The 19,472-nt window shown below is 37.3% G+C and overlaps 1 protein-coding gene across 1 annotated transcript in view; it reads left to right on the forward strand.

The window, feature by feature from the left end:
* THADA (THADA armadillo repeat containing) overlaps nt 1-19,472 on the forward strand; it is a 153,210-nt gene that overhangs the window by 2,575 nt on the left and 131,163 nt on the right. The window contains exons 3-21 of the mRNA XM_077175845.1: nt 134-228; nt 632-762; nt 1,504-1,652; nt 1,789-1,821; nt 2,374-2,426; nt 3,304-3,490; nt 4,147-4,241; nt 4,529-4,749; nt 5,717-6,408; nt 7,013-7,164; nt 7,306-7,461; nt 8,623-8,745; nt 9,645-9,768; nt 11,194-11,342; nt 12,195-12,405; nt 13,790-13,925; nt 14,288-14,424; nt 14,828-14,986; nt 16,495-16,652. Coding sequence (XP_077031960.1) covers nt 134-228; nt 632-762; nt 1,504-1,652; nt 1,789-1,821; nt 2,374-2,426; nt 3,304-3,490; nt 4,147-4,241; nt 4,529-4,749; nt 5,717-6,408; nt 7,013-7,164; nt 7,306-7,461; nt 8,623-8,745; nt 9,645-9,768; nt 11,194-11,342; nt 12,195-12,405; nt 13,790-13,925; nt 14,288-14,424; nt 14,828-14,986; nt 16,495-16,652 — 3,161 coding nt within the window. The remainder of the gene's footprint in view (nt 1-133; nt 229-631; nt 763-1,503; nt 1,653-1,788; nt 1,822-2,373; nt 2,427-3,303; nt 3,491-4,146; nt 4,242-4,528; nt 4,750-5,716; nt 6,409-7,012; nt 7,165-7,305; nt 7,462-8,622; nt 8,746-9,644; nt 9,769-11,193; nt 11,343-12,194; nt 12,406-13,789; nt 13,926-14,287; nt 14,425-14,827; nt 14,987-16,494; nt 16,653-19,472) is intronic.

Raw genomic sequence — 19,472 nt, forward strand, 5'->3', positions numbered from 1 at the left:
GCATCAATAGGTTTACTGGAACTGGAAAAACCGCTAAGAATCAAGCAGTCATTTCTTCTTCTTATAAATGATGTGTTATTTATATTGCTTGTTGTAATGACTTTATAAAAAGATCCTCTTCTTCTAAATGTAGGGTTTTCAAAGGCTGAAGAGCAAAATCTGGCATCTCTGCTTGTGCACTGTGCAGAGCTGAGAAATGGCATCCAGCAGATCCAGTGTATTAAACAGGTAGAGTTTCACTGTTGTTAGTGTGGCTTTTGGTAACTGAGAGCATGTCCTGTGCACTGTTAATGGCAAATACAGCTCTAAAATGAACTCCTAATGTTTTCTACCTTCCTGGAAACACAGGAAAAGCAGTTGCACATGCATCAGGTAGAAATGCAGTTCTAGTACTTAATTAGCAAGGGTCACAGTACCTGAAAATGGTGCAAGGCAAGGGACACTAAGTTTACTATATTGTATGGATTTTTGTTTTTAGAAGTGTTCTTGGAACATTATTTGAACTTGAAACTCAAGGGGGAATGGTAAAGAGGGAGACAGTTTTGTGCCATATGCTTGAGAGGGAGGTCTGCCACTGTTAAAAATGATTTATCAAGAGTTTTTTGTTCATCATGTGTTCCTTTGATTATAGATTATGCCGCTGGTGAAGCAGATGGATCAGAACTCTGCAGGTGATCCCATGGTTAAAGCTTGTTTGGATGTTTTGGGGGAGATGTACTTTTCACTGGGTGCAAAGAATCCTTTGAAGAAAGTATTAGCAAGGTAAAAGATTGAGTAGTTAGCCTTCATTTTTTTAAAATGTTTTCCTTATCTCTAAGTCAGTAATTTGTCATTCACTATAAATTGCTGTAACTTAATTATGAAAATTTGCAGTACTTAATATATTCATATGTACAGTTTTTCTTTCTAAGTTAAAAATCTTAATTATAAATAACATATCATTGGATAACTTCAAAGTGAAGCATTGTTTTGGCCCATTTTATTATTGGAAAGACAACATAGTGTGTAATTAGCAGTTTGAACTTTAAAGTCCAATGTTAGAATAGAAATTTAAAACACAAAATCTCAGCTTTGTCAACAGAAGATGGTTCAGAGGAATCCTAACTAAATTGTGGTTTCTTGTGCCTATTTTTATTGCAATTATTTTTTTTTTATTGCACAATTATTGCTGTATTTCTTTAATGAATTTTTTATAGCCTCAGCATTTTTTAAGATCTGATGCTGAGCTGCCTTCCTTTCTTTGTCTGAAATCATTCACTATCCCACTGAGATGCAGGGCTTCCATCCTGGATTTGGTTGCAGCCACTCCAAAGCTGTGCACCCCTCTGACAGGTTTTCTAGCTGCAAACTGAGAATGTGCATGTTAATTTTAAAACAGATGATGTTTTCATGCAGGATACAATATCTGTGTATTGGAGTTCTAGCTAACATGGATTTTGGTGCAGTGGATGTTCCAACACCTCAGGAAAACCAAGCTAAATGTGTTGTTTCTTCATGTTGCAGTTCACTGAACAGTCTTCCTGGACATCTGATGGTGCCAGCTGTGCAAAGCTTTGTGTGCTGCCTTCGGGAAGAGCTGAAAACCACAGATGTGTATTTGTACAGAAAAGTGCTGGACAACCTTGCTTCCTGTATGGAGGACTTCAGCTTAGGTACAGTGACATCAAATGTTCCTCTGGTTAAACTTGCTCAGCACTGGTGCCATACCTGGTAGTGATGTTGGCAGTTATGTAAAATAAATAGTGCTGGCTAGTACTCAGCACTTAAAATGTATTTTCTTTCCTCTAGGTAGAGCCTGTATTAAGAACCTGTTTGAAGAAGGTAAAGTCACATTTATAGTAAAATATGCTTCACTGCACGTTACTGGGGGAGGGCTGTGTGTGGAGAAGTGACATGAATCAGGCATGAAGATCTATCAGATCTGATTTCCTCCTGGCTAATTTTCAAAAAACGAGTACCCTTACATGGTACTTTTTTGTGAAAGACAAGACTGATTCATACCTTTAATTTCCAGGGGTCAGTTTTGCTCAATTTTACTTTACTGGGCAACTCTGATACAAATCTAGGTAGCAGTGAGCAATTGTGGTAGGGAGAGTCAATATCTCACAGATTAGGCCAAGTGGATTGGAAACTTGTTTTGTACCAGGTTGTTGCAAAACAGTTTGAGATTTTGATTTAGCATTGCTTGTGTTTGTGTGTACTGAAATACCAGTTTAATTTGTTGGTGGAATGCAAGAATCACCGCTGTATGGGTAACTTTTCATTGTAGCTGAGTATGTGTGATGTATTGAGATGTATGTGTGATGGCTTTGCTGGAAATTTTCTGTTCTATTTCTCTTGTAAGTAAATTTATACCATAATTATTTTCACTAGTTCTTCAGTTTCTGCAGAAGTTGCTGCTTGACATACAGGAAGAAAACAGGCAAGTGAATTCAATAGATGCTCTGTTTTATCTGGTTTTATTTCACTCTTGCAAGATACTTTGGTTTGGTTTAAAATATCACTTTGGTAGCCATACATGGATGAGAGATAGAAATATCATTTTACAGTGATGCAGATTTTAAATAAAAACTGATTGATTCTTTTCTTTTGTGGCAATATAGTAATATAAGAGAGGTAATGCACTGATACTTTTAGAGCTACTACTAAGGGAGGCCTTTGAGTTAAGGTTTTGCCATCTGAATTGTGGCTAAAGAGTGTAATTAATAAATGTAAAATTCAGGTAGAGTAAAACTCTTTCATGTTCCATGAGTGTTTAATTCAGTATTGGTATACTTGACATTTTCCAGCATTTCATTAAGTGAAGCAGCTTCATTGTGGTCTCTCATTCTGAACTGAGAGGAGAAGGGCACTTAATGAAGTGCTTTCTACACTGAAAGTTTAGATACTTTCTGCCTTCATGTTGGAAGAAAGTCACATCATATAAATGTCCTTCATACATGGAGGAACTACTTGAAAAATTAGAAAAGACCAGCACTGCATTATGTTGGCCTTTTTGGCAAGTTTCTGGTAAAGTTCAGTTCTGCTCAGGCAGAATGACATGAATGAAAGTTTGTCACAGGAACCTGCAGAAAATATAGCACAATTTGTCATTTTCATTTGTTAACTTCATTTTAACAAACTACCCTTGAGTCTTCTCCTTGTTTTCCTGTAGTTACATATCTGATCAACTCAAGCAATACATTAGTTTTTACCATTAATTCTGTTTAAAGTTGGCAGAATGTGGTTCTCTGGGGATGGTGAAGAATGGTTTTAATTTGTTTTTTGTGTGCTTGCTTGTGTCTTTTTTTTTTCCACAGAAAGAATCATGGAAATCGTATTGTTCAGACTCAGCTGATGCACGATTTACTGATAGCCATTAAAGTTTCAATGATGCTTATACAGAAATTGCAAGAAAATATCCAGGGAAGTCTTTGGAAAGACAGTGAATCTTTTGTTTGGCAAAGTATGTGTAGTTTACTGAAAAGTTGCACAAACTTCCTAATGGATGGTAAGTTTAATAACATTAAAACCCTAATGTTTTCAGTAACCTGTTGTCTTTGTAGTAAGCAACCTGTAGGTATAAAGACTTAGTTTAGCTTGCATGGAAATTGAACTATTGAGATTAATTGGAGTAGGAGCAGTGGTTGGGTTTTTGGTGAGCTATGATTTATAGGTGGCAGTTTTAGAATGTACAGTTTAACTTGTCCCACTACAACTACCAAGATTAATGCTATTATTAATAATTCAAAAACTAAAAGAAATGCTTTTGAGAGTCACCAAATGTCTGTGCCTACTAGAAGTATCTACACCTCTATGAAATATGCTGTCAGAACTATTTATGGGCACACCATAACTGATAGTGTTTTCTTTTCATACAGATGTTTTTATGTAGTAGAATTTAACATGTCAGTAGTCTCTGCCACAGCCCTCCTTGCCTTAGTGGGCAGTCCTGTGTTTTCTTCTGTTAAAGATACAGCAATTTCTTATTACACTGGAGGAAAAAGTTATTAATATTTGCTATCCAAGTGGGCACTGCAGATTTGTGATGATACAACTAACTACAAGTAGCCTAGCAAAATTCAATGCCATATTTTGTAATTTGGCCACACAGTTCTAGCACTCAGTGTTTGCTGCATTCTAATGTACAATATCTCTGCTGTGTAGCAACGCTCCTGCAGACTGTTCAGACTACCTCAGGACTGGCTGTTATTCTCTTCACCAGAGCTATGTATGAGCCAGTTGAGGAATTACCTTCATTGGTAAGTGTATTTCTTGGCTGAAGACTGTGCAGTATCATGGTGTTGTTACCCTGTGCTATCAGTGTTTTCTGGAGGCTTTGCTGATACCAGGGCTTGCCAGCCTCTCTATCAGTCCTTAGCTGGAGTGTAATCCTTTCTTCTCTCCTTGCTATATGAAGTCCTAAGACTTGGGTTTGGAATGTGACAACCACACTATTTACAAGAAATTTCTTCAGACCTTCTAAGCTATGCTTAACAGGTTTTCTGCTGTGCTGAGGTGCTGTAATGGGTGTGTTTTGGTGTTCCAGATCAGTGGCTTGCTCCTTGGGACAGTGGAACACTCAGGTGTGCCAGCGTGGTTCCTGAGGAACTGTGGGGTTCTGTGCACGGCAGAACTCCCGGGCTGGGTCCTGCTCTTCCTTTGCCATGGAGCACTGGCTATGCTGGATTGGAAAAATGGCAGCATGGGTGAAAATGGAGAGAAACTATTGTTAGATATTGCATCAGTCTTGTTGTCATTGAGTTCAGAGTAAGTTTGTGTTCTGTGTTGTTTCATGTTTTCTAACTTTATTTTTGCATGACTCCTGTGGTCCTGGTGGAATATCTCTGATGTTTTCAGTGTAATGATACTAGATTCTGTCAAAAATGCAATCTTTTTAATATATTCATGAAAACTCTGTAAATTTGAAAAATATAATGATGTTGCATATGTAGTTCTAAGTTTCAGTTTTTTTTCTTGCATGCTAAGATTTTGTTTTCTAACATGAATGGGATAAATTTATAATTCCCTTATGGTAAGGTGTGTCAGCATCAGTTCTTACGTAGACAGATAAACTTCAGTTTCAGGACATCACGTCCTCTCCTTCTGAAAGTTCAGAGGAAAGCAAAGCATGCCAGTGTGTGGAATACTTGAAATACTATGAGTTTTAGTTGTTGGATTTTTTTTTTTCTGGCTGCTTGCATCTAAGGGCCCACCAGCAGTATTGGATTGGAGATTAAAATGTGTATTCAGTTCAACCTTTGATTGTGCCTTGGAGATCAGTTTTGGGATCTTGTTTTTGCACATAGGATACTCAGTTCTGATGGTTTTATATGGCAATGAAAATTTTTCTTACATTTTCAAGAAGCATGCACCAACATAATGCTGCTCAAATGTTAGCAGGTGCATAGTAAATTTTTTTGTGTTACTGTTGTGGGGCTTGTGTGGTTTCTTTTCCCCATTGTTAGGGGGTTTAGCTGCAACCACTTAATAGCACATCAGGTAACTAAGCATGTATTTGGCAACATCCAGTTGATCACTTCTGTGTTCATTCCTTTTCCTCCATGAATGGGTTGAGTCTCCTAATCTGTTTTCATGTAGGGTAAATGAATGTGATGAATAGTTATTCTGAAATACAAAATGTATTTTTTTAAAAATGATTTTTTTAAAAAATGTATTTTTTTAAAAATGATAAATGAAGATGATAAATTTTTTTTGTGTTTGTTCTTTTTAAAAGGTTAAAAGAACCCAGTGTGGCAACATCTTTGTCTAGAATTCTTGTTATTTGGACTAATTCAGCACTGGCTGCCCTTGTTTCAGGCTCTCCAGCTCTAAAAATCAAACTTAATGGGAACTCTGATATAATTGGGAGGCTGCTGGAATACATTTATACACACTGGGACCACCCTCTGGATGCCATCAGACACCAAACCAAATTGATTTTCAAGAATCTTCTTCAGATACACCAAACCACCATTGCTGGATCCAATGGAAAATCAGACCCATTCTTTGCAAGGCTGATAAAGCATTTACTGAGCTTGGACTGGCATGTGAAAGGAAAATATACTTCTCTTGGCTCTCTGGTGGAATGTGTGGGCACTGAAAATATACTGCAGTTGGACAGAACAATTCCACTGCAGATCCTGGATGTGATGAGTGATCAGTCTCTTGCACCTTATGCCAGTGATCTTCTGGAAACCATGTTTACAAATCACAAGGCCCATTTTACTTCCAGTTTTCAGGAAGGCACCTGGATTGACCAGTGGCACAACATCTGGGTTTCTCCTCTTCTGGTAATACTGTGTGAAGGGAACCATGACCAAACTACTTATATAATAGATTACTATTTACCAAAATTGCTCAAATGTAACCCTGACAGTCTGAGCTACATGATAAGAATTCTTCAGGCCTCTGCAGATGCTAATCTGGGTAAGAAAATAAACTTTGTATTTGTAATTATGATTGGATTAAAAAAAATCGTTACCGTATGATTTCTGGTCTATTATTATTACTAGAATTAATTTGGAAGAAAAATTCCAGTTGCTTATTATTGCTATTAGTATTTCAAGGTGAAAGTCATAATAATTATAAGTGTGTCTCTGTGCCATGAGCAAAATCCTTCTGTGGGTGCCTTATGGTTCTCTTTATCAGGGTTTGTTAGGTTTCTGTATTTTCTGCTACTACTTCTATTCTTTCTTACACAGGTGTGCCCAGTAACAGATTGTTTTTTCTTGTAAATATGTGGATACAAGATTTATGATTCTCTTGTTTTGAAGTAATTTAGTGGACTCTAAAATGATGGCTTGTGAGACCTCACAAGGTCTGTTTGTCATATGTCACATTTGAGATGAAGCTTTTTGGGATTTAGAACTGGTTTCATCTATAGCAGCACTATCTTTTGGGATTTATGGAGTAGAAATAAAAAGGAGTGGGTCACATGTTGAAAGTATTGGGAGTTTCTGATGAGCACTGCAAATAGTACATTGCTTCTATTAATCAAACAGTAATTATTGCTGGTTTTAATTTTCTTTAGGCTCTTGCAGTACTAGAGGAGCTCTTGGAGCATTAATGGCATGCTTGAGAACAGCCAGGGCCCATGGACATCTGGACCTTTCAAATATCATGAGCAGTGGTCTTGTATCTACTGAGTGTATAAAACAGGGTCTAGTTCATCAGCACAGCCAGGTAAAGGGACAACCATTTATGTATCTTTTAAATGAGAATAATTGCTTTGATCCTGGTTATTGTGTTAGTGTTGTATTAAAACAAAGGTGTCATCATAGGTGTCAGTAACTCTTTTGTGGTGAACTTTTAAACATCTTTCAGGTTTGCATTGATGCTTTAGGTTTGCTCTGTGAAACCCATCGTACTACAGAAATTGTGTCTCTGGAAGAAATGCAGCTAATTCAATTCTTTATGATGTACAACTTGAACAACCAATCTCCTTCTGTAAGGCAACAGATCATTTCTCTGCTGAGAAAGGTAATTTCAAACTATGAGCAATGTCTAACGTGCCTCCTATGTTAGTTATAACACCATTTTAAAGGAAATAATGAGTATGTTAGGAAGTTGCTCATTGGAAGGAGTAAAACCTCTAAGGCCAGGAGTATGCTTTATGCTTTACTGAATGGTGTTAAGTCATCACAGACAAGGATGGCTTAAACAAAATATGAAGTGGCAGAGGCAGGGTAACTTCATGAGTGGTGGTGGGTGTTGCTTGACCTGCCAGCACCTGCACGCTTTGCCAATAGCAAAGCAACGTGCCCTGGAATCAGCAGTGAGCCTTGTGTTGCCTTTGCTGGGGCCTAAAGCTGTGCTTACATGGACTTGTCACACCTCAGGCAAATTCAGTCACTTCATCACCCTCAGAAACTGACCTGGAAAGCAAAGTAGAAAAATATTCACTATGATGTGATTGTGCCATTACAGTCTGCAGGGGAATGGGTCTCTCCGTTTGGTGGAAGTTTCCAAGGTCACATGTAGCTCATGGTAGAAGGATGGGGATAAAATGAGAAACCATGTATGTATAAAGAGCATTGGAACATCTTGGAAGATGTTTATGGCAAAAGAAGGCAGTGTGGAAGGAGAAAATAAATAATTTGAGAAGGGAGGAGAGGATGTCAGTTTGACAAAACCAAAAGAGAAATCCCATCTCTTTCCTTTCTTACCTGGTGCAGACTGAGGAGCATGAGATGGAAAAGTCGTGCTAGATGGGAGTGTGATAAGAGAGGAAACACTACTTATGGTCAGCAAAAGAGGTGGAGAAAGCACTTCTGAAGGGAGTCAAACTCTAAGCGAAACTGAGGCTGTAGAAGTTACCTGCATTGAGTTTTTTATAGATGAACACAGTTCCACAGAAAATGAGGCAGGAGGAGGAGGAGGCTTGCCATGAATTTAAGGAGGGAGATGGAAGAAGGTTTTGGAGGTGTAGAGGGAGGAGAGAAGAAATGGGTCACAAGAGAGGTAGGAAGCAAAACCTTGGGTTTGGAGTGGACAGAGAAGGATTGGTTCTGTGTTATGCTGTGTGCAAACTTCCTAAAAATTATAAGCAGTGTGATTTGGAAAATAAGCTAAAAATCTACCTTTCCCTGATTTCAATGTCAATGATTCTTGTCTCACCTATGTTTTCTTTTGTTTTAACAGTTATTTTGCAGGATACAAGAAAGTTCTCAAGTTCTTTATAAGTTGGAGCAAAATAAAACCAAGCAAGAGTTAGTTGAGAAGTCAACTAAAATGCCTCCTTTGAGGATTTTACAGCAATACAAAGTAAGTAGACAGCTAGAGATGCAGGTAATAGAGGTGGGATAGCACTTCTGAGAGTTCTTTGTTCCTGAACACCACTGGGCAAGTTAGGTACTCTGTGTGTTAGGCAATAGTTCAGTGCAGAAGGAAAAAAACCTGTAAAGTCAAACAGTACTGGGGAGCTTGTCCACTCTGATGCACCTGTGCAAGTTTATTTTGACTAAATATGCTGTTATTGATGAACTGAATGCCCATTGATATTTGGAGGGTGCCTTTAAGGTAAATTTTGTTTGAAAGCAGTAAAGGTTATGAGGGATTGCTCTGTGATGTGCATTGAAACAGCAGTAAGTGAGGAACGGCTGGAGATGGACCCTCAATCCAAAAAAAAAAAAAAAAATTTGGCAAATGTCCTGTCCTGTTGGCCATTTAGTAGTGAGCTTTAAATGATGTGTGTTACTGGGACTTAAAATAGAGATCAGTTGAGCTTCAGTCTCTTTCTAGGTCTCCAGAATAATCAGTGAGTGAGAGAATCAATGACAAGAGCCTTAGCATGAAGACTTCTTTTGTATTTGCCCTTTTTATCCTATTTAAAAGCTCACATCATCAGTATCTTTGTGCCAATCTGTTCCTTGAGTTCTGCTTTTCTTGGTCAGCTAATTTTCAGGATTAGATACAATAGCTGTCTTTTTGTGGGCCTGAGGAAAGGAAACTGTTGTATTTAAAAACCTAAATGATTGTCTGGCCTTCACTGTACTCTAAGAAACAAGAAACTCTGCACTGTGAATGTTGGCTTCCTGTTTTTCTAAAATTAAAGTCATAATTTTTGGGGTAAAGCAGAAAGTAGAGTTCAGTTACTTGGGCTTTTCTTTGTAGGGCAGCAAATAAACAGTCTTAATTTTTTTCCTGCAATTTTTTTTCTCCAGGATTTCATGTCATCTGTATGTGCCAGACTTTTTGAGGTATTGTTTCCTGGTTCATCCCACCCAACCAGGTTTTGTGCACTAAGTATTTTGGAATCAATAGCAGAAATATTTTCTGTTCCAAAAGGTAAGAAGTCTAATTTATAGACTTTAATAGACTGTAGGAATGGAAGGTATTGAAGAAATGTCTTTTATGCCAGCTAGTCAGATTCTGTCAAAGTAAAAGGGTATTCTTAGTCCTTTATTTCTATGGCATTTCCTGGATTGCTTTTGTTTTACCTCAAGGGAGGATGGTAAGTTTTTTTTGAAAAAGGAATATTGAAGTAAATGCTAATAATTGCCTGTTGCATGTCTTCTATAAATTATTTATAAATTTTATTGCATAGCCTGTTTTTTAGGAAGGCTTATTTACTTTATTATGAGGAAAATGTCTGGACAAGTGTCAATGTATTTGGTAACTTCACTCCTTTTTCCTGCTCATATATCTTGATAGCTTGAAATGCTGAATTCAAAAAAAACTCTTGTTTGAAAAATATAGCATATCCTCATGATACTATGCTAAATAAAAGACAGTTTTATTATCCAGTTAACGATGATCTGCTGGTGTTTTTTTAAATTTTCTTAATGATTTTATGGCAATCTTAATTCAGTAAGTATTTAGAGCTTTGGAGTATTGATAATCTCGCTAAATCTTGTCTCTGGATCACGTGGTCAACATAAAAGTATGTTTCAGTCCTAAATTATAACCTTTTCTTTAAAGACATTAGTTGTCTAATATTAAAGTTGATTTTGAGAGGGAATACAATTGCCATCTTGCTAAATAATTTCTCAAAACCCCTTGATTAATGAACACAATGTTATTATTATAAGTATGTAGTTTATTATTACTGTTTTTTTTAAAAACAAACTTATCCTCAGTTGTTTATAATAGCAGCTGAGGGTTTTGTAAATTGGACATTATTTCTATAAAGGCAATTCAGCTCTTGTATTCTGTGCTGTATTATGGTGCAGTTGTTTACATCCTAAAATTTCTGCCTTCTTTACAGCATTAAGTCAAGTCACCAGAATTCACAACTCATTTATATCCAAAATTAAAACCAGAAGAAATTGTAATGGCTTACATTTTAAGGGATTATTCCTATGACAAAATACCTCAAAACACCAAGTGCCAAAATACACTGAAGCTTTCCACCACTTTATTGAAAGGAATTATTTTCTAATATTACATACTTACAGGAAAAGAGTTTTTAAGCAAAACTAAATAAAGGTTTTTTTAATGCTAAATTTAAAGGGAGTAAATGGGATTCTGTTTTTGGCAACAAGTTACTTTCTGTATTACTAAGAGTAATTTTTCTGAATAAGGTAAGCCTTTTTTTATTCCTAACAATGTTAAATATGGTATTTTAAAACCTATTAAGATAAATAATATTAAAATAATAATTTGGCTAAAATTTAATGCTTCTTTTAGTATAGCAAAGCAGAATGTGAGGAGAGTGCTTATTCTGGAAAGAGTTACAGCACAACTATCTAAGGCATTAATTTCTTTGAACAGGCCAGGCACAAGTTTTCCAGCTGGATCAGGAGATAGATTCTGCTCGTGTCCAAACTCTGATCCAGTGTTTTGCCAGTACTTTTGAGGAAGTAAAAATTCTGGCATTTAGACTTCTGATGAAACTACGTGATGTTGCATTGAATTTACAGGTATGAACTTGAAGAGTTTAGAGGGAGTAAATTTTGTGGAAGATGGATGTTCTGTAGTATACCAGGTGCCTGTGTTAGGTACAGAGCAGGAATCCTGAGCCTTAGAAGCCAGTCCAAGTTGCCTGCAGCAGTGTTCATCACCAACACCTTCTGTATAATTTTATACAGCTTCTGCCCTTGCCTAAGGAGGCTTTTTTCACTAATGGATGGGGGAGTTTGGGAAGTTCTTTGGGTATGACTGTGAACTGTCAGAAAAATAGTTAATGCAAGCCTTTGGCTTAGCTGTGGCTTCTCTTTGTAAATGATTGAGGCATTTTGACTTGGTTACTCTTGTACTTTTAGGAAATGCAGCTCCCTGTTTCCTTTCCTTTCTAATTGATCTCAGGTTTCGTTATCTGATTGGGTTTTTGATTGCTCACAATTTTTACCCTTTGAATTGATGCTGATTTGTCTGTAATAACTTGATGAAAATTTATTTTCATAATTCATTAGTACAGATGAACAAATACTGCTACCAAGTAAACTGTGCTTCTCTTTAATGTCCATTAGCAAATAAAACACATTAACTTGAGAAGAGAAATTTCCTGTGAGGTGCAGTGTAATTGAACACTGCTTTATAAATGGCTGTCCCCATCCTCAATGTCTATGTAATTGTATCCTTGCTAAATACATGCATGTGCACATTTTGAGTGTAAGGTCATCAGTGCACAAAACAAGTGTTTCTCAAGAAATACGTACCAGCAAACTTAATTAAAAGCAGGTTCTCAGATTCCAGGGTTGTAAGAAGCCTAATTAAGTCAATCTGGAAGCTCAATTAAATGAGCAATATTACTGCTTTGGTTTTTTCTCCAGGGTTCTGAAAATCTAGATCTTCTGTTCCAAGCAGCGATTGATCTTAGCACAAGCACCAAGCCGTATGATTGTGTCACTGCTTCATATTTGTTGAATTTTTTGGTATATCACAAAGGACTGCAGCACATTTGTTTAGGAAAATGGCTTGAGCATAACCCCCAGCTGGATGAGAGCACATCAGTGAGTACAGTGGAGAAGAACACTTTGGCAGGTGAGGTTTTGGGGGAATGATTTTTTTATATTTGTTGAAAGTTTGCTGCTTTTCAATAAGGCTTTTGGTAGGAGGCTTAGTAAGAGATGCTTATTTCTAACAGGATTTTAAGTATATTGTATTTTGCTGTTAAGAAGCCATGTTCTTTAGTAAGATCTCAGTCTAGTCCTGTTTGTGTTGAGGCTGTTGAATATTCTATAAGATGGCTTTTGTCATGATTTTGACCAGTGACATTTGAAAGTGCTGTGGAGGCCCAAGCAGTGAGCTGGTGAAGCTGAGTGTGTGAAGTACAGGGAAGAGCCCTCTGCTTCCCCTGAGAGCTCGCTCCCCCAGGGGGAAGGTAGCTGTACTTTGTCTGTGTTTGTTTCAATACTTGATGTTTGCAATGCTGCTCCTTGGAGCTTTGTTGACCTGGCCCCATACTTCTGTGTGATTTGCAGTCCTGCAAATACACACCCACAGTAATGAGGCTTTGTTGACATACAGAATATTTTTGTTTGGTTTAGTGCTCCTGGATGAAAGATGACAGGGCTCTAAATCTGAGAGGTTTGCCAAATTTGTTAACCAAGCTTTCTCTACTTAAAGTAATCTTCAGTGAAACTAAAATACGTAAGTTCGTTATTTGTAATAAAACATTTTACATAATTTGCAGTAAACTCACTATTCTATACTTTTTTGTGCCATTCTTGGCTTCTCTACAGATGCCTGTTAATCCTTTCTTGATATGCAGTGAAATAACAATTTTGAGATGTGGCTGTGGTTGCCATAAGTGAAGGAAATGTGTGGGTAACCTCATGTCTCATTGCTCTGGGGCATCTGCTGCTGGTGGTGGTCCATGGTTCCTCGTTAGGATCTGCAATTTGTTCTGATTCTGGCACTGAGATGTCACAAACTATAAACAGAATTAAAATAGACACATGTATCCTTAAATTGGTCAGGTTGCTTAGTGGAAAACAAAGTTCAAATGTATAATTGTGAACTTTCGATCTTTAATATTCTGCTGTACTCATCATTGTATTATTGTGGCTGTAAGGGTGTGAAGTCTGACTTGCAGTATGGACTAGGTAACTCCTTATGACTTCATCATGAGCTGTGGGATTGTCCCTGAGCATAGGATGTGGGCTGTGCTTTTCACAGCTGCCATTTGGTTCAGAGAGACAGATTAAATTGACTATAATAAATATTGCTGGAGTATAGGTAACTGAAAATTAATGGTAACATATTTCAATGACAAGAGGGAAGAGTATAATAAAGGAAAGTGCTGTTTATATTCCACTGAATTGTTGTGTACACAGGTTTTATTCCTGTTTCTTAAAGCAGACTTGTTCCTTAGAAAATCAGTATAGGAATGTTCAATGTAAATCTGTGTTTTAAAATATTTTAGTTACCAAGCTTTTGTTGGTGAATGTTGAAGAAGAAATATTCCAAGCCAAGAAGTCTCTGCTTCAAGCAGCAGCATCCTTCCCCATGTATGGGAGAGTGCACTGTATAACTGGGGCTTTGCAGCAGTTACCCTTCAAGTAAGTAAGACATACTAAATAAGTTGTAACTCCATATTTTAAGGAAAACATACTAAGTGGAAAGCTGTAACTCCATATTTAAGTGCAGTGGAAGAGCAGCTGTTAAGGAGAATAGAAAATCATGCAGTATTATTTATAAGGCAATCATGTACCTGTGGCTTTTAGAACTGGCTGCTGCAGTGTTTGATACTTCCTTTGTATGTGGTAAACTCAGCCTTAAGACTTTTCAATCTCTACCCTATTTATAGTTTTCATAAATATTGTTGCAGAATTGTTTGTAATTTTGGTTCTTTCTTTTAAATATAAAATTATTTTTAATCTATGTCGTGTTTTGGTTGTGATTTTGACTTTTTTTCCTTAAGTAACTTGACCCTGGTGTCTGAATGGAAGGAAATAGTGACCAGGCTCATTCTGATGTCATACAACCTCTCTGCTGTGGTATCACCAGTAGTACAGAGCTCATCACCAGAGGGTCTTATTCCAATGGACAGTGATCCAGGTAAAGAACCAAACAGAATCCCAAAAGAATTATTTTCTAATCTGATGCTCCTGAAGGTCTCTGTCTTGCAGTCATTCAGAACTAGACTGAGCACCCCTCCCTTTCAGCTTCTCATTTTATGTCGTAAGTTTTGGTCACTCTTTTAATTTCTAATAAAGTTTTCTTAACTTCTTCACTAAAAAACCCACAAACATTTGTAGAGTTGCATCACTTTCAAACCAGGGGATGTAAATTAAGTTTTTTTTCCTTGATCATTCTAATCACCACAGAACCTTGTGGTTTTTCTTTTTTAATACTTATAGCTTTCTTCTGTACTTATACACCCAAAATGAATTACATCAGTCTAAAGAAATGGAGGTAGAAGACAAAACTATCTTAAATACCCCTCTTGTTTAATGTGCAGAAAGTGCAGATCGCCTGCAGATGATTCTGCACGAGATACAACCACAGGACACAAATGATTATTTTATGCAAGCAAAAATTCTGAAAGAACACTGCAAAGAAGAATCTGAAAAGCTGGCTGACCAGAGCTCAACGAAAAATACTTGCATGGAAATGAGAGGTAAATCCAAGGCTATATAAGTAATTAAATCAAGGTATTTTTAATAGAGGAGTCATTTTATGTGGATGATCAGTTGGAAACTACTTGCTTGTGTAACGTTTTAGTTCTTGCCTCTAGTTCTTCAGAAGCTAGTTATCCATGGACTTGACTGTAAAAACTGTCACAGACATGTTTTATGAAAAATCCTGTCCTTAGGATTTTTTCTCCTGAGAAGCCGAGAGGCCTCAGGAACAAAATGTAAACAATGTTTATCTGCTGCTGTGGAATGCAGATTGGTCTCTGTGGTTGGTCTCATGTGGTTGTTTCTAATTAATGGCCAATCACAGACCAGCTGGCTCTGACTCTTTGTCAGACATAAGCTTTTGTTATTCATCCCATTCTTGTTCCTTTTCTTGCTAGCCTTCTGATGAAATCCTGTCTTCTATACTTTTAGTATAGTTTTAATATATAATTTACTTTTAATATATATATCATAAATAATAAACCAGCCTTCTGAAACATGGAGCCAGATTCTTGTCTCTTCCCTGGTCCTAGGACCCCTGTGAACACCCCCACAATAAACTAATTCACTTCTGGAAGATTGGGGTTAATCCCTCTTAAGACACAAGTGAAAATCAGTTATTTTGATATTGGCTTAGACTCTGTTGCCTTAACTGTGCTGGCCAGGTAATCCTGAACACCTTTTCTATCAAGCAATGCTAATGTATTTCTTGTTGAGAAGTGTTACTGTGATTTTCCTCTCCAGTGTACCTTGGGCTAGTGGAGACTATGTTCATGCAATACAACTTGCTGCATGAAATTGCATAAGCAGAAACTTCAGCTTGAAAGATTCTAGTGATAAAATGTTAGGTAGTATTTGTCTGTTTTAATGAATAGCAGCTATGAAACTGAACCTTACAGCGATAAAGAAATTGTAAACTTTGGCATCTTTAGTGTGGGCCAGAATAAATTTATAGAATATCCGTACATTTTGAAATTTAATATTTATGCAAGTTTTTGAACTTCCTTTCCCCGGTTGCTTTTTCCTATGTTGGAAGTGTTTGGGGCCGCACGTTTTTTTTTTTCACGAGAAGGGGCAAACGTGTGCAAGTGCCGCCGTGGCCACCAGGTGGCGGCAGCGCGTCACAAACGCTTCTTCCTTCGGGAGGCGCCCGGAGCCCGCCCGGGAGCGATGGATGGGGAATGGATGCGGAATGAATGCCTGCCTGCGGAGGTGTACCTGCTTCTGTGCCTCGGGTGCGAGTAAATAGCACTTGTGACACTTTAAAACAGCACTTCTCCGGCAAAATCTTTATGCTACTGCCTTTTCCGAGTACAAGAAAGTAAAGCAACTGTTGAGCAGGCAATTAGCGTCAACAAGATGAAATTATCTTTTGGGCAGGCAACTTTAGAAATTTTTTCATAGTTAATTGTGTTTTGTAAGATAGGCTAAGTGGAGTTTAAATTGCACACCTGCATCTGAAAGCCTTGAGTTACACTACTGCATTTGTTGTCTTTTTGTTTTTAAGGCAAAGACAGACAAGCATGTGATGTTACAGCTCAAATGGTTCTTGTGTGTTGCTGGAGAAGCATGAAGGAAGTGTCTCTGCTGTTAGGGACACTGTGTAAACTTTTGCCTTCACAGACTACATCTGAACCTTCAGAGGGGTTGATTACTGTAGAACAGGTAGGGAAATAATTTTTATAATAGAACATGCAATTTCTTCTTGGGTGGTGGTGAGGCAAAGGCAGTTTTCAGAAATTTTTTCCCTTAAATCTGTGTACTGTTTGGGAAAAGTGCATTTTAAATTTCTTTTAATTGCCATGGTGTAAGGGTTTTATTTGCTGTACTTGATTATCAGTCCTGTTTTGATCTAGTGGTATCTGTAAAAACAGATAAATGAAGAAGTTATTATACATTACTAAAAAACTCATTCATCCTAATTGTCTTGGGTTATTTATGAGATGTGTGATGTGTTTAGGGATACCAATGCCTGCCTGCCACCCTCTCTGTTGTCTCTCTCTCTCAGGATATATTAGTCACTAATCGAATTGCTAAAAATCTTCTAAACTGACTTCCTATTCAAAGTCTCTTTTGTCTCATTTTGAACTCTACATACTGGGATTCTGCTTAAAGCTCTTCCTTAATTAGCATCAGACTCAAGAGTTCTGAAAGTCAAACATGCTGAGTAGTGCTAGTCTTGTCTTCCTCCTATCCATTGTTATGAATAATTTGTATGCAATGTGATTGTATCTTTTTCCTCTGATTTTTTTTTTTTAATATGAGAGATCAGAAACATTATGCCATCTGGATCTCTTGCAGAACGTTGAGTTCAGTGTTTGCAAGAAATTAGATTACCACAGGCATTTATTTGGGAAATATTTTGTGTTTATTAAATTTCTGTTTAATTGATGACCTTTTCATTTACATATGTTTCAACAAAACCAGTTTGCATAGAAGACTGAAATATGAAAGACCAACTAGTTTTTAACATCTTTTTCTTTCCAACAGAAAACAGTTTCTTAGTTTTTCCATAGGTGTTGGAACTTTACATTTTAAAATAAAACATAGTTTTATGTACTCCAGATTTTATTTCTTATCTAATGTTGTGGTGCCATGGAAATAGTGTTGGTGTTTTATTCTTGTATTGTCTCCAGTGCTCATGTTTTCATCTGGTTAACAGCTGTGCTTGTATTGTTGCTGGGGTCTGGAGGGCAGATGAGAGAACAGATATGCATTTCCACCATTATGTTCCTTAATCTGCACCAAGTCACAGAGGAATTGGTGTTTTAAAATGAGTCAGTTCTGACTGCAGCATCTCTGTTTTTGGAAAGCAGCCATTGATAGGTGCTCTTTCAGAAATAATACATTCTTAAGGAAGGAGTTGGATGTCCATGATCCTTGTGGGTCCCTTCCAGCTCAGGATTTTCTGTGATTCTATAAAAATACCTTCTTTTCCTAGTGATACCTCTTCAGCTTGTTGATGCTTCAGATAATTCCTGTAAAACAGAAAAAGAATGATAATGGATGAGAAGTCAGTTTGAAATCCTGATTTTCCTCAGGCTTGCAAGGAAATACCCAAAGAAGACTGTAGGCATTTTCTTTGTACTTCTTGTAATTTTCATTACCATGTTTTGTACAAAAAAAGAAGGTTTTAATCAGAAATGACAAAAAATGTCAATGCCATAACTGGTAGGGCTTCAGACTTATTAAACACTTATCAGTGTTGATAAATAAGCAAATTGGATTTTGTAGTCTTATTCATGTAGAACTTTCTTTCAAGTTGCTCATTCTTTTTCTTCATTTTGGAACTATTGGAAGAGATTTAAGAATACAGAGGAGGGAAACTTTGAGGGAAACCTTGGTCAGCTTGCCTTGAGCCAGGCTAAGTAGTTGTTGAGAAAAATCTGGTAGCACCTCTTGGCCAGCATGTGCCAGGCTGTTGCAAACCTTCCTCTTGTACCATGCTCCACATCTAGGTCAGTAACTGTATGGAATTGTGCCTTAGGGGTTCAATGCTGTCATAACTTATTCACCCCAAAGATCACAGGGAGTGTTGAGTTTGCTCATCAGCTATTTTACATGGTGGCCTTGCCTTATGAAATAATAGACATAGGAGGTGCAGGGTATGGCTGGAGGAATCTCTCTATCCAAATGCATACTTTTCATTTTCCATCTGATCCTAAAAGTCCGGAGATGGCAGGCTCAGAACTGTGCCTGTTAATGAAATCAATATAAACAGTATCATGTAACCACCAGAACAACGTCTAATAAAGATTCTGTGGGTTTTTTTGTCATATGACATGCAAATCATGAATGCTCCAAGTCTGGAGGAACATGTAGTTCTTCCTCAAAGTCTTGTTTATCTCACCTAGGAAGATGAGATTAAGACAATTAAAATTAAGACAATTTTAGGAGATAAGCTTGCCAGAGCTGTGTGCCACAGTGAAAAGAAACAGGCAGCAGAAGTAAAGACTTGAGTTGTCCCTTGGCCTCTATTAAACTTTTGGAACATCTTGGAGAGAATTTATATCTTGAATACCCAGATCTTGCCCGCAGCAGGAAGTGTGGCCCTGTACATTGTTGAATTAGGAAGGTTCACCTGTTATAGTCTAAATTTTCTGACCAAGAACTGAGTTATGGTAGTGCTGCTTCTAGCCTGTGAGTTCAGTTTGATGCAAACTTCTAGTCAGCGTGGCTGTTACAAGAAACTCAGAAGTACAAATAGTAAAGTTGGAAGTTATGTGACCAAAAAAAAAAATTCATATGAATTCTAAGTGTGGTGCTGGGACAGGCTGGTAAATTGGTTTACATATGTATGGATTTCTTGATTTGGTTTTGTTTACACACCTGGAGAATTGCCCTGTCTGTGGGTCAGTTCCTTATGAATAAAGGGCACTTACTGCTCTTTTTTGGACTAGAAAGCTGAAATGAAACCCTGTGGCTACATAAGCTACCTTAAAATCTACTCAGAAATAACTTTTTTAGATATCTCCATATCTCCAG

Source organism: Agelaius phoeniceus, chromosome 3 (genome assembly GCF_051311805.1).
Source record: "Agelaius phoeniceus isolate bAgePho1 chromosome 3, bAgePho1.hap1, whole genome shotgun sequence".
NCBI lineage: Eukaryota > Metazoa > Chordata > Aves > Passeriformes > Icteridae > Agelaius > Agelaius phoeniceus.